Source organism: Quercus suber, unplaced genomic scaffold (genome assembly GCF_002906115.3).
Source record: "Quercus suber isolate HL8 unplaced genomic scaffold, Cork oak 2.0 scaffold_558, whole genome shotgun sequence".
Lineage (NCBI taxonomy): Eukaryota > Viridiplantae > Streptophyta > Magnoliopsida > Fagales > Fagaceae > Quercus > Quercus suber.
This window is the reverse complement of record NW_027070005.1, coordinates 73,470-85,609: the sequence shown is the minus strand read 5'-3', so window position 1 is coordinate 85,609 and position 12,140 is coordinate 73,470. Positions and strand designations below refer to the sequence as shown.

The 12,140-nt window shown below is 34.7% G+C and overlaps 1 protein-coding gene, 1 long non-coding RNA gene and 2 other non-coding genes across 4 annotated transcripts; 3 read left to right on the top strand and 1 right to left on the bottom strand.

Annotated features, from left to right (window-relative positions):
• The first annotated feature begins 902 nt into the window (after positions 1 to 902).
• LOC111988983 (U1 spliceosomal RNA) lies at positions 903 to 1,063 on the top strand. Its single transcript, XR_002880496.1, has one exon. It is a non-coding gene; the product is annotated as a U1 spliceosomal RNA (small nuclear RNA).
• A 1,880-nt stretch (positions 1,064 to 2,943) lies between these two features.
• LOC136063691 (uncharacterized) lies at positions 2,944 to 3,963 on the top strand. Its single transcript, XR_010625313.1, has 2 exons — positions 2,944 to 3,619; positions 3,716 to 3,963. It is a non-coding gene; the product is annotated as an uncharacterized LOC136063691 (long non-coding RNA).
• Positions 3,289 to 3,449, top strand: LOC111988985 (U1 spliceosomal RNA). Its single transcript, XR_002880498.1, has one exon. It is a non-coding gene; the product is annotated as a U1 spliceosomal RNA (small nuclear RNA).
• Positions 3,964 to 4,077: 114 nt separating the features above from the next.
• Positions 4,078 to 10,787, bottom strand: LOC111988981 (putative inactive cysteine synthase 2). The gene is made up of 12 exons (XM_065764412.1): positions 10,657 to 10,787; positions 9,929 to 9,983; positions 9,718 to 9,827; positions 9,302 to 9,359; positions 8,518 to 8,781; positions 8,303 to 8,440; positions 8,150 to 8,201; positions 6,950 to 7,061; positions 5,425 to 5,488; positions 5,231 to 5,290; positions 4,980 to 5,060; positions 4,078 to 4,426 (listed from the first exon to the last, which is right to left on the bottom strand). Exons 2-12 carry the CDS (start codon positions 9,968 to 9,970, stop codon positions 4,334 to 4,336), a joined length of 1,074 nt encoding a protein of 357 aa, XP_065620484.1. The 5' UTR covers positions 9,971 to 9,983; positions 10,657 to 10,787; the 3' UTR covers positions 4,078 to 4,333.
• Between the last annotated feature and the right edge of the window lie 1,353 nt (positions 10,788 to 12,140).

The window sequence follows — 12,140 nt, the reverse complement described above, 5'->3', positions numbered from 1 at the left end:
ATTTACAAATAATATTATTCAAACTCTAAACGGGATACCCTTTTCTTTTTTTAAAAGGTTTTGATTAATAAGCATTTAAATTTCAATTATGATCATGGTAACCCCATATACATGAGCAAACCATAGACAATTAGGTTTACTAACTAAAATAAAAAAAGGATCCTTTTCCAAGCTAAAATCCATTATGGCTTAATCTTTTTGTGAATTTTACTCATTATGAGTTTTTGGGCATGTTAGTGTAACGGGCCTGTGTAGATTTGGTTTACTTATTAGTGCTAGGAGCAGAATGCGAGACATGAATTGAGAATTAAATCAGAGGAAGTCAATTCACACAAGAGGAAGGGAAAAGCCATTAAGGAGGCCGTTGGGTACCGTTCATAAATTGCTATAATGATTTGACATGATGGTAATTGGGTAACCTATACGACCTTGGGTTTCAACTTTCAACTCAATTCCTATTATTAGATGTTTAATAAAAATTAGTCATACTGTTTTTTATTTTTTATTTTTTAATACTAAACAAAGAAACTTATTCAGAGAACAAAAGTAGCTATCGTAGTGAAATTGCTGACAAAGCATGTTTAACGAAAACATGAATACATTATTATTTCACCAGTCAATTACAAAATGGCCTAGTTGTAACTATTGGTCGTAATTAATCAAATAAAAGGATTGTGCCAAAGATAAAAGATTACTCTATAAGCCCTCACCACGTGTGATGCTAAGGTTTGATCCGTGCTTTCTCTGATGAATATAATACCGAATGAGAGATAGGACTCGTAACTCATCTTTGGAGCTACAATGTCACGAGTGCACAATAAGCTTAAGTCCCACATCGGAAAACAAAAAAAAGTAGAGTAGAGAATGGAGTCTAAATAAGAAGCAAGGAGCAGCATTACAACATACTTACCTGGACGGGGTCAATGGGTGATCAAAAAGGCCCATGGCCTAGGCTAGTGACCTCCATTGCACTTAGGAGGGGTGCTCGCCTAAGGTCTGCCCAAGTGGCAGAGCCTACGTCATAATTTGTGGTAGCGGGGGCCTGCGTTCGCGCGGCCCCTGTCCAATTTTTGCCCAAAATATTATAATGCTGAAGGGGTATGCACCTATATTTTAATCAAGTGAAAAAGAAGAATTTCTGTTTGAATGGTTAAAAAAAAGGGTCTGTAAGGGGAAAACGAAAGGAGTGTTTGGTTTGTGTTTTTAAATAATACTTTATATATTTTTTAAATTCAATTGTTTTTAAATAATAATTTTTAATTTTTAAATATATATACCAAACAGTAACTATATTAAAAATAAATTCTATCTGAATGGTAAAGTAACTATTTTCATGGATCTATTGCCATTATTTTTTCCCTGTTAGATGCTATAGGGAGTCATGAACAGTGAAGTCTTAGGTCCTTCCACCAACAGCAAATAGGGGGGAAAATTTTCCCTCCTAGCCCACATTTTTTTTATCCTCCCAAATGAGAAAAAAGTGCTGAAAGATGTACTTTACAAAAATACTCTCAATTTAAGTTTCATTTTTTTTTTTCTTCTCTCTTCCCTGGACAGCATGTTGCCCTTTTTTTTTTTTTTTTCTTTTTCTGGGCAATCACAGTTGTCACTTTTTTTTTCTTCTTTTTTCTTTTTTTGGCATTAACATTGCCTCTCTCTTTTTTTTCTTTTTTTTTTTTTCTAATTTTTTTTCCTTTTGATTTTTAGGGCTTGGGCGTGATAGTTTATTTTTATTTTTACTGGATGTGATTTTTTTTTTGGAACATGTTTTTATTTTTATAAAAAATTTTGGGTGATTGCTCTTTTTTGTGTGGTTATGTCACTTTTTTATTTAATTTGGCATCATTCTTTAAAAAAAATATATGAGTAAATTTATTCAAACTCAATTTCCATCCCTCCACTTTTCCACTCTCAACCAAACAAAAATGAGAGAAAATAAAATCTTTTCTATCTTNGTTTTTATTTTTATAAAAATTTTGGGTGATTGCTCTTTTTGTGTGGTTATGTCACTTTTTTATTTAATTTGGCATCATTCTTTAAAAAAAATATATGAGTAAATTTATTCAAACTCAATTTCCATCCCTCCACTTTTCCACTCTCAACCAAACAAAAATGAGAGAAAATAAAATCTTTTCTATCTTCCCACAATTTTCTATTTTTCCATTTTTCCATCCCTCCAACTAAACGGACCCTTAGGTCCTTCCACCAACAGCAAAATGGTGTCACCACTCACCATATCATTTGTGAGTGATATGATTTGATGTTTTGGTGCAATGAAGTGGGTGGGAGAATTGAGGAAAAACAAAGTATGGCAACTCATAATTGAAATGGATTCAAGATTACGTGCTTTGGTTACTAATTCGAATAGTCTATTTCTTATAAGTTTTGATTGGAATGATAAGGATAAATAGTTTTCTTAGGGGGTAAGTAGTGTTTTAAAAACCAAAGGAGAGAGAAACTTGGATGGAAAAACTTTTTTTTTTAATTTCATTTTATCTAAAAGTTATGAGTTTTTTAATTAGTAATTTTACATGTCTAACCTTATTATTTAAACTTTTTAAAGAGGTGAATTTGTAGTTACTTTCGGCATCTAAATGTGTAAGTTTAAACAGAGAAAGTCCCTTAAATAATAGTATATATATATATATATATAGAATAGATTACCAATTACTTAAATTTAAAGCATTACTTGGATCATTGTTGATGTGCAAAAATTCTTGCTTTCAAAACATTTACATCAACTATTAGAGAAGTCAACAATATTCAACCTTTTCACCTAACAGGTGGGCAAAAAATAATTTTAATGATAGGCTCATATTAGAATTAGTAAAAATGTAGTTTATACTATTCACTCTTCATTCTCGAAAAACACAAAAAAAAAAAAAAAATTGTTTGCATATATGCATTTGCACAATGGATGCAAAAGTTGATAGAGGTGATTTTTGGAGTAAAGACAATTTGAGCCTTGTGCCATTTTCTTAGACTTTGCGATGTATTGAAAAGTAAGAGGCTTGGACAGGTCAGTCTGGGTCGTGGTGGGTCCAAAAACCACTGTACATACATTTGGTGCAAAGCTTGGGATCTGAGAGGGTGGAAATAGAGTCATCCAATGCCTACAAACAACCCCCTTCAACCCCAAAGCCTATCCCAAAAAAAAAGGGGGCATAACCTTTTGTTTTCGGCAGTTTTAGCTTTGTTTTTATAGATTTTCATTCCCACATCGAAAAAACATGAAGGAAGAGATAGAGGTGAGGCATATAAATAAGGAGCACTACACATCGCTGAAACATACTTACCTGGACGGGGTCAATGGGTGATCAATAAGGCCCATGGCCTAGGTTGGTGACCTCCATTGCACTGAGGAGGGGTGCCCGCCTAAGGTCTTCCCAAGTGGAAGAGCCTACGTCATAATTTGTTGCCCTGGGGGCCTGCGTCCGCGCGGCCCCTGCCTAATTGTGGATAAAATATTTCTGTTTAATGTTGGAAATGTCTGCTTGTTTTTGGAAATTTAGAGAGAAGGAGAGCTAATTTAACGTTGTGCTCCTACGCTACTTTACTTGCAATTGGTTCGGAGCATGCTCGCGACCTGTAAATTCATCTCACGTAGTGAACGCAAAATGTAAATAATAGGCAAACCGAGTGAATTGTAATTTTTATTGTAACCCAAATTTTTTTTCCTACAATAGCTGAATCTCAATTTGTTCGTTATGTTCAGCCTGCCACTTCCTATTGGACATTACTTTAACGAGGGCCAAAAAGTTCGGATGTGAGGAATTATCGGATTTCAACCAGCAGAAGCGGAGGTTTCAAGTACTCCATAGGACCATACTTGGAATGGTGTTGTGGATAAAAATTCTTTATCATGTGCTTGTAATTTGAGTTGCTTTGGTTTTATTGTTGTATATTTAGTGGCTGGATTTTTTTTTCCTATGTATGTGAGGTTTCTGTTTGAGCTTGTGTTTAGCAGTCCTATACTTTTAATGCTGTTAGATTTGGTTGCAATTGTCTGCTTGTGTTACAAAGTGTTTTCAGTGGAAGGCTAGCTGATTTATAAAAAAAGAAAAAGAGGAATTGGACTATTCCAAGAAATGAACTACATAAATTTCCTTATTTAATCTGAAGACTTGAAGAATTCTGAGTCTCAGGTCACCACATACATTCCTTGGTTAAATCAATATACAACAGTTGAAAGCATTGACATTATTCACATAATTTATTCATGGTAGACGTGAGGAAGCAACAGTATCCAAACGAGAAGCCAAATTGTAGCTTGAAATCCATGTTCTATGCCCATCTCAAATGCAAACAGCATGACTTGAAGCCACGGAATATCTCAGGGCTCAAAAACCATGCTCTCTGCCTCACGCTTTACGGATTCAAACAGCACAGACGACAGATAACGCTCTCCAAAGCTGGGGAAGATCACCTGTCAGGTTTTGGTAACAAAAAGATCAGTACAAACCTTCCTAAATTCTCATTCCATTGTGTACACTCCACAGGTTTAGACTCAACATAAGCCGGAGCAAGAGATTCAATGGATATATAACTTATTATAAATCTTGCACCAGTTGCATGCATACACCAGATTAAACAACTACAAAGTGACACCACTACAAATAAAACATAAAAACAAATACAGTATATTCAGCAAGAAAGTCCTACATCTCAAGAAAGGATTTGGACAACCATGCAGATGAAGTATTGAGTAAATCAAACCTAGTAAACAATTCTATTTACTGATCTCTTATATTCTAAATTTAATATTTTATCAATCAATAATGTGTATGGAGCTGTCAATTTGATCAGGTAACTGGCAATTGTATCCTAAGCAGACAGAAGCTCGAGTGCCGCCCACAGTTCACAAAAAATTGTTTCTTTCTTGTACAGCCATGTATACATATTGATATTGCCTCAACAGTGGGTTCTATGGCTGAACGCAGAATGAGGTAACTAACTAGAAAGAACTAGATCAAACTTACAACAATGAGTTTTCCAGCATTTTCTGGCCTCTTTGCTATCTTAATTGCAGCAGCAGCTGCACCACCAGATGATATTCCTACCTGCAATACACGTTTGCACAGATATCTTAGAAGATCAAAAATACAAACTAGAGGGCATCCAACAACAAACCTTTTCAATCAAAATTTTGAGAACGGACAGAGTAGCAAAAAATTGTTGGGGAAAAAAAAAAAGACCTTGTTGAAACATATTTTTCATTGTATGGGCTTACCAGCAAACCTTCTTTCAATGCAAGTAGCTTAGCAGTTTCAATAGCTTCTTCACTTGATACCTACATTGATACCATGTTGGTCAGAAGAGGCATCCAAAAAGAAGGATGAGTGTACACATCCTGGTTCTTTTGGAGAAATGTGTATACTATGCGGGCAAAGGTTGCAGGCGGAATCTGGTGTGACATTTGGGTACATTCACAAGGTATACATTCTTTGAGATCAATATTTGGTGGAAGAATGAATTTTGGTTATCTTTGCTGCATAATGGAAGTTGATATTTATGATACTTCTAAAATTTTCAATTTGTCAAGGCATCATCCACTTCCAATGAGCTGTGACTTGCCTTTCATGAAGAAATGATCCCCTAATATGAAATAAATTTTAAAATTAGAACCGGAGAGATGTCAACAAACTTTGAACTTATAAATCCATTCCTATCCAAGAATAGTAATGCTCTTTATTGGTTTCAAATGGTAATTGATTCAGTTTTGTGGGCGGCTTAGAATAGCTGATATCTGAATCTCAGAATAGTTTTGTGGGCGGTAGACAAATATTTGATTCAGTTCTTATTGCTAATGAGTGTGTTGATAGTCGGGTGAAGAGTAAGATTCTGGGGGTTATTTGTAAGTTGGATATTGAGAAAGCCTATGATTATGTGAATTGGGAGGCTCTTCTAAATTTGTTAAAGAGAATGGGATTTGGGGTGAAGTGGTGTAGGTGGATCTGTACTTGTATATTTACAGTTCAGTTTTTTGTCTTGGTTAATGGGTCTTCAGCTGACTTTTTTGAAAGCTCAAGGAGATTGAGACAAGGGGACCCGTTATCTCCTATGTTGTTTTTGGTTATGATGGAGGTTTTCAGTAGAATGATGAAAAGAGTTGAAGGTGTTGGTTTACTTCATGGTTTTAGGGCTGATGGTAGGTAGGGTGGAGGGGAATGTGTATCACATCTTTTGTTTGTAGATGATACGATTTTGTTTTGTGATGCAGATGTGGAGTAGATTTTACATATTCAGATGCTACTACTTTGTTTCCAAGCTGTGACAGGATTAAAGGTTAATGGCTTGAAAAGTGAGATGGTTCCCATTGGGGAGGTTCATAATGTCCATGTCTTGGCAGAGATTTTGGGTTGTAGGGTTGGGTCTTTGCCTGTAACCTATCTTGGCATGCCTTTGGGAGCTTCTTACAAGTCCCCTACTATTTGGAATCCTATCTTGGAGAAAATAGAATGTAAGTTGGTTGGGTGGAAGAAGCTATATTTGTCAAAAGGTGGACGACTGATGTTGCTCAGGAGTACGTTATGTAGCCTTCCAACTTACTTTTTATCTCTTTTTATGGCCAATAAAATTGAGAAGTTGCAAAGGGATTTTTTGTGGGGAGATTCCAAGACACATTTGGTGGGGTGGGATAAGGTGTGTGCACCTGTGGAGAATGGTGGGTTAGGAGTTAGGAAATTAACTACTTTTAATAAAGCCTTACTAGGAAAATGGTTATGGCGGTTTGTGGTTGAGGAGACAAGGCTTTAGAGAAGGGTTATAGCTTTGAAGTTTGGGGAAGAGTGGGGGGGATGGACATCCAAGCTAGGTAGAGGTGTACATGGGTGTGGTTTGTGGAGAAGTATCCGGATGGGTTGGCAGGTTTTCAGCAAAAATATTCAGTTTGAGGTAGGGGTGGGGGATAGAGTGAAGTTTTGGACAGATAGGTTGTGTGGGGACTCACCATTCCAACTGACCTTTCTGGCTGTATTTGGGATTGCTTCCAATAAAGCAACCTCTGTGGCCTCTTGTCGGGAATGGTTGGGGATAGAGGAACAGAGAAGCTGGGATGTTCGCTTCATTCGAAGACCAAATGATTAGGAGATGGGTGTTGTGGATGATTTTCTTCGTACTTTGAGATCGTATGAGATGGAAGTTAACGAAGAATGTGGATTTTAATATCTGCTCGTTTTATAATAAACTATGAGGTCCCTTGCCTATTGTCTTTCCTTGGAAAGGTATTTGGAAGGTTAAGGCTCCTTGGCGTGTTTCTTTCTTTGTATGGACCGCCGTATGGGACATGATTCTTATAGGCGACAATCTGCAAGGTAGAAGGTTTGATTTTGTTGACTAGTGTATTATGTGTCGTTGTAATGGGGAGACGGTTGATCATTTGTTACTTCATTGTGGAAAGGTTTATCGGCTATGGAGCTTAGTTCTTAGATCTTTTGGAATTTCATGGGTCTTGCCAAGATCGGTTGCAGATACTCTTTTTGGTTCGTGGAATTGGTAGAGAAAGCATTCATCTAGCATTTGGAATTTAACTCCGTTGTGCTTAATGTGGTGTATTTGGAGGAAGCGAAATTGGTGGACGTTTGAGGACATGGAAAGCACTGATGACCAATTGCTTGCTTCTTTCAGTGGCTCCCTTTTCGACTAGTCTAGGGCTTGGGAACGGTTGATCATTTGTTACTTCATTGTGGAAAGGTTTATCGGCTATGAAGCTTAGTTCTTAGATCTTTTGGAATTTCATGGGTCTTGCCAAGATCGGTTGCAGATACTCTTTTTGGTTCGTGGAATTGGTAGAGAAAGCATTCATCTAGCATTTGAATTTAGCTCCGTTGTGCTTAATGTGGTGTATTTGGAGGAAGCGAAATTGGTGGACGTTTGAGGACATGGAAAGCACTGATGACCAGTTGCTTGCTTCTTTCAGTGGCTCCCTTTTCGACTAGTCTAAGGCTTGAGAACTCACCTCTAGTGATTCTCTCCCATGTTTCTTAGTTCTCTCTTTTGTAATTAGTTTTCTCTTTGTTTTTTCTTTTCTCTTTTGTAATCTTTGATATGCCTTATGCCGTTTTGCATGAGGTAGTTTTTTGAATATACATCTTTATTACTTATCAAAAAAAAAAAAAAAAAAAAAAGCATGTAAAAAATTATCACTCACCAGGTTTGCCTCCAGACAATACTGCACTTTCAACCGGTTCAATCCCATAGAGCTAAACACAAAAAGAAAGGGACTAAGAACATTGGGAAATAAACATCAAAAATAAGTTTATATTGACTTTTCCACTAATTCAGATAATTTAAAAAAGCTAACCTTGATGTCAGGGTTTTGCTCTTTGAGATACTTTCCTGCACCTGTTACTGTACCTCCAGTTCCTATCCCAGACACGAGCGCGTCAACCTTACCACCAGTCCCTTTCCAGATCTCTGGTCCTGTGGTCTCATAATGGACCTAAATACAAAGAATAATGTGATCATAATTCTCCAAACAGCAACACATAAATGCACAAAACATTCACACAACAATACCTTTGGGTTTGCAGGGTTTTCAAATTGCTGTAGAATGTAAGCATTGGGAGTCTTTGCCAGTATCTCTTCCGCCTTCTGAACAGCCCCTTTCATACCCCTGGCTGGATCTGTTAAAACCAGCTCAGCTCCAAAAGCTCGAAGAATGGTTCTTCTTTCAAGACTCATTGAAGCAGGCATGGTAATTATGAGTTTGTAACCCTTGGCAGCTGCCATGAATGCCAAGCCTATGCCAGTGTTGCCGCTGGTAGGTTCAATCAAGACACTCTATAGCATGAACAACAAGGAAATTCTATCAACTAAAAAGTTTCCTCATTCACCTCATTGCACTATTAAAGTATATAAAAGTAAAGAGATATCTAATTTTCAGTTGAACTATAAAGTTGAAAATGTAACATCACATGATTCATGTTAAAATGTGGGTGAACTTGGGACCAGAAGCTATTGCTCCTGGTATAGGAAATGCTAAATTTGTAAAATAGCATTTCTTTACTATTTTTAGCAATTTGTTAAATTAACACCACAGAAAATAATTCATAATCGATAAAACTTCACAACTTGGTGTTTATGTATGTGTTAAGCAAAATGACAATGTAATGGCAAAGCATCATTTATATTCAACAAAAGTGTGACACTAAAACTAGGATAACACTTAGCAGTGGTATCAATAAGAGACTGCATGATGCAACTAGGCCTTTTATATTGAATATCTATTATGATTTCAAGTCAAGGTTAAGATGGACTTTAAAAAAAAACATATCTGAATGAGGATGATTTAATTACTAACCTCGCCTGGAGTAATGAGGCCCTTTGCCTCTGCATCAGAGATCATACTATATCCAATCCTGGAAGAAAGGAAAGAATTTGCATATAGTACTGAGTGGGAGAAAAAACTTCACAATACAAATAATTTTAAGGCTGCATTGGGCATAGAATATAGCCTTGGAGACCATAATTAAATATAGCAATGTCCAGTGCCCTAATGATTTTGGGTTTGAATACAAGTTTCATGACAATGAAAACTCTAGAAAAACAACTACCAAGCAAATGCAAGAATCTTGAATCACACAGAACCAAGATTCCAATCAAGTCCAATTGAACAAGCAGATGCAGCCTAATGATAATTATTACGAGAAAGAAACTACATAGCTTTCAAGTAATTAGTTATTCCAATATAACAACAGAAGAAATGCAATTAACTACCTGTCTTTCACACTAGAGCAGGGCTCCATCATCTCTAGCTTAGCGGCAATTCGAGCAACACAACCATCTACAACACGGTTGAGATACACCAATGGTGTCTTACCAATTAACTACAAATTCCAGAAAAGTAATTGTAAACATACAGTAAGCTAAGTGTTTTTCATTAATAAAATACAATAAGGGTATTAAGGTAGAGATTTAAATGTCTTACTTCGGTAACATCTTTCGCAATCACAGTCTTCTCCTCCACCATTTTTCACAGATCACTGGAAAACCAATATTAAATATCAGTTAATTATTATTACTCATTTAAACACACACACACAGAAGGAAACGTTTTGAAAATAGATTTTCATCACTAAGAAACAGATTTTAAAGGGCTCAGAGTCCACATAAGTGAGCTTTATACAGTAATCAGTGGTGTCTAATGAGTTTTCCTTCAAGAGAAAGAGAAGGGGTGGAGGGATTTCATTTCAAAAAAAAAAAAAGAGTTCTGTTTCCATTTCTTTTCCTCCATATCCTCAGCAACCAAACAAAGTGTGAGACACCAAATTAACAACCATTGAGATCACCAACTCCATATTATTAACAAAACAAATTACAAAACCATAATAAAGAAACAAAATCTACCTGCAAAAGTCCAAAAGTTCAACTACTCCATTAAAAGGACTATAAAAAATGAATCAAATACAACATATTCCCCAATAATAAATTCTAAACAAATCTAATCAAATACAACTTTCAAAGCTTAAAAAAACCAATCTTTAACAAACCCCATAATAAAAATGCTTTAAAGATTATAGTGTAAAGAGAAATTTCTGCCACCTTGGAGATTTTGAAAGCAATGCAGAGCTTTTCAGAGAAACCTTTGAAACCAAAAGGAAAAAAGAAAAGAAAACGATAACAATAAAAAGTGTGTGATGAGCTTGAAACTCTCACCAAGAAAAGCTTATCTGAGCTGAGAAACCAAAGACCAAAGACCAAACAGAACCTCGGACCAGAGAGAGAAAGAGAGAGTAGCGGAAAGTCTAAGAAAAGTAGAAACGTTTTTTTGTTTATATATAGTAGAGTTTTTAGTGTGGGACCCTTTTCGCCATCACTCGAATATTTTGTCCTCCGCCGGCTATTATTTTAAAACACGTATATGGAGTTGGCTTTTAGCCATTTTTGTCAATGTTTGCATTCATTACGTGTAATTTTGACAAATCAACCTATTATTAATATTTTTCCTCAAAAAAAAAAAACTATTATTAATAATTACCTTTTATTAATATTTCCTTTTTATAGAAGTTTTTTACTTTTTAGTGATAATCTAATAGGACTCTTTTATGTGTTTTATGTGAGATTAAATTTTGTAAGATTCAATCCTAACATGCCACGTCATTATACTATATATTAAACAATAAGTATATTCACACTCAATCAATTCTAATATCTATTAATTTCTCTTTTTTTTTAAAATTCTAATACCCATTTGAAAATACAACATAACTATGCGATTGTTAAGATGTTATTATGTGTGATGAGATGCATTGAGTTTTAAATAAAAAACTAATGTGACAATTTCTTATTGAATAATTTAAAACATGAGTTTTTTACGCTCTATCATTACCAACTGATGTACTTGGTTTGGATCCTACCTCCACCTCTGCCATTATTTATCTATAAATAAATAGAAATATTATTTTCATACACTCTTTGCTAATAAAATTCAAAGTAAACACATTAAATTATTAATAACTATTTTATTCATAAAATATGAAAATTTTCAATTTTTTATAGTTAGATTATATACAAAACAAAATGTTGATTGAATACTAAGTAATATAATTATATATTAATCTCCTATGAAGATGTTGATTGAATAAGTAATATATATATATATATATATATATATATATATATATTTTCAAGGAACTTATATATTATTTTCAATTTGATTTTTTTTTTTATAGATAATAGTGCATCCTACCGTCCAATCAATTTACTAATTTATTTTTGATAGTTACAACTAGGGAGAGTGGATTTAAGCTATGGATATTTCCGTTAAAAACACTAAAATATTTCAATTGAGTTACAAAGCTCTTGGTCAATTCATTAATTTATTAATTTAAAAATGTTGTTGACATTACAAATTAATCTTATATTAAAGTATTAAATACAAAAATCAATCATTTATGGTTAATCTTGCAAATAATGGTATAAAATGAATAATTAAATATAAAACAACCATTATAGCACTATTGGTTTTATTTTAAGTGGCCCTTTCTGATTAAGAAAGTGTCATTTTTTTTTTTTTTGAGATAGTTTTAATATATGACATTCAATCTTGATAATAACTCTTTATCATCAAACCAAGACACCGATGAATTTTTGGCGTAAGTGAAGATTGAACTTATGGTGTCACATTTTATCACATAGCT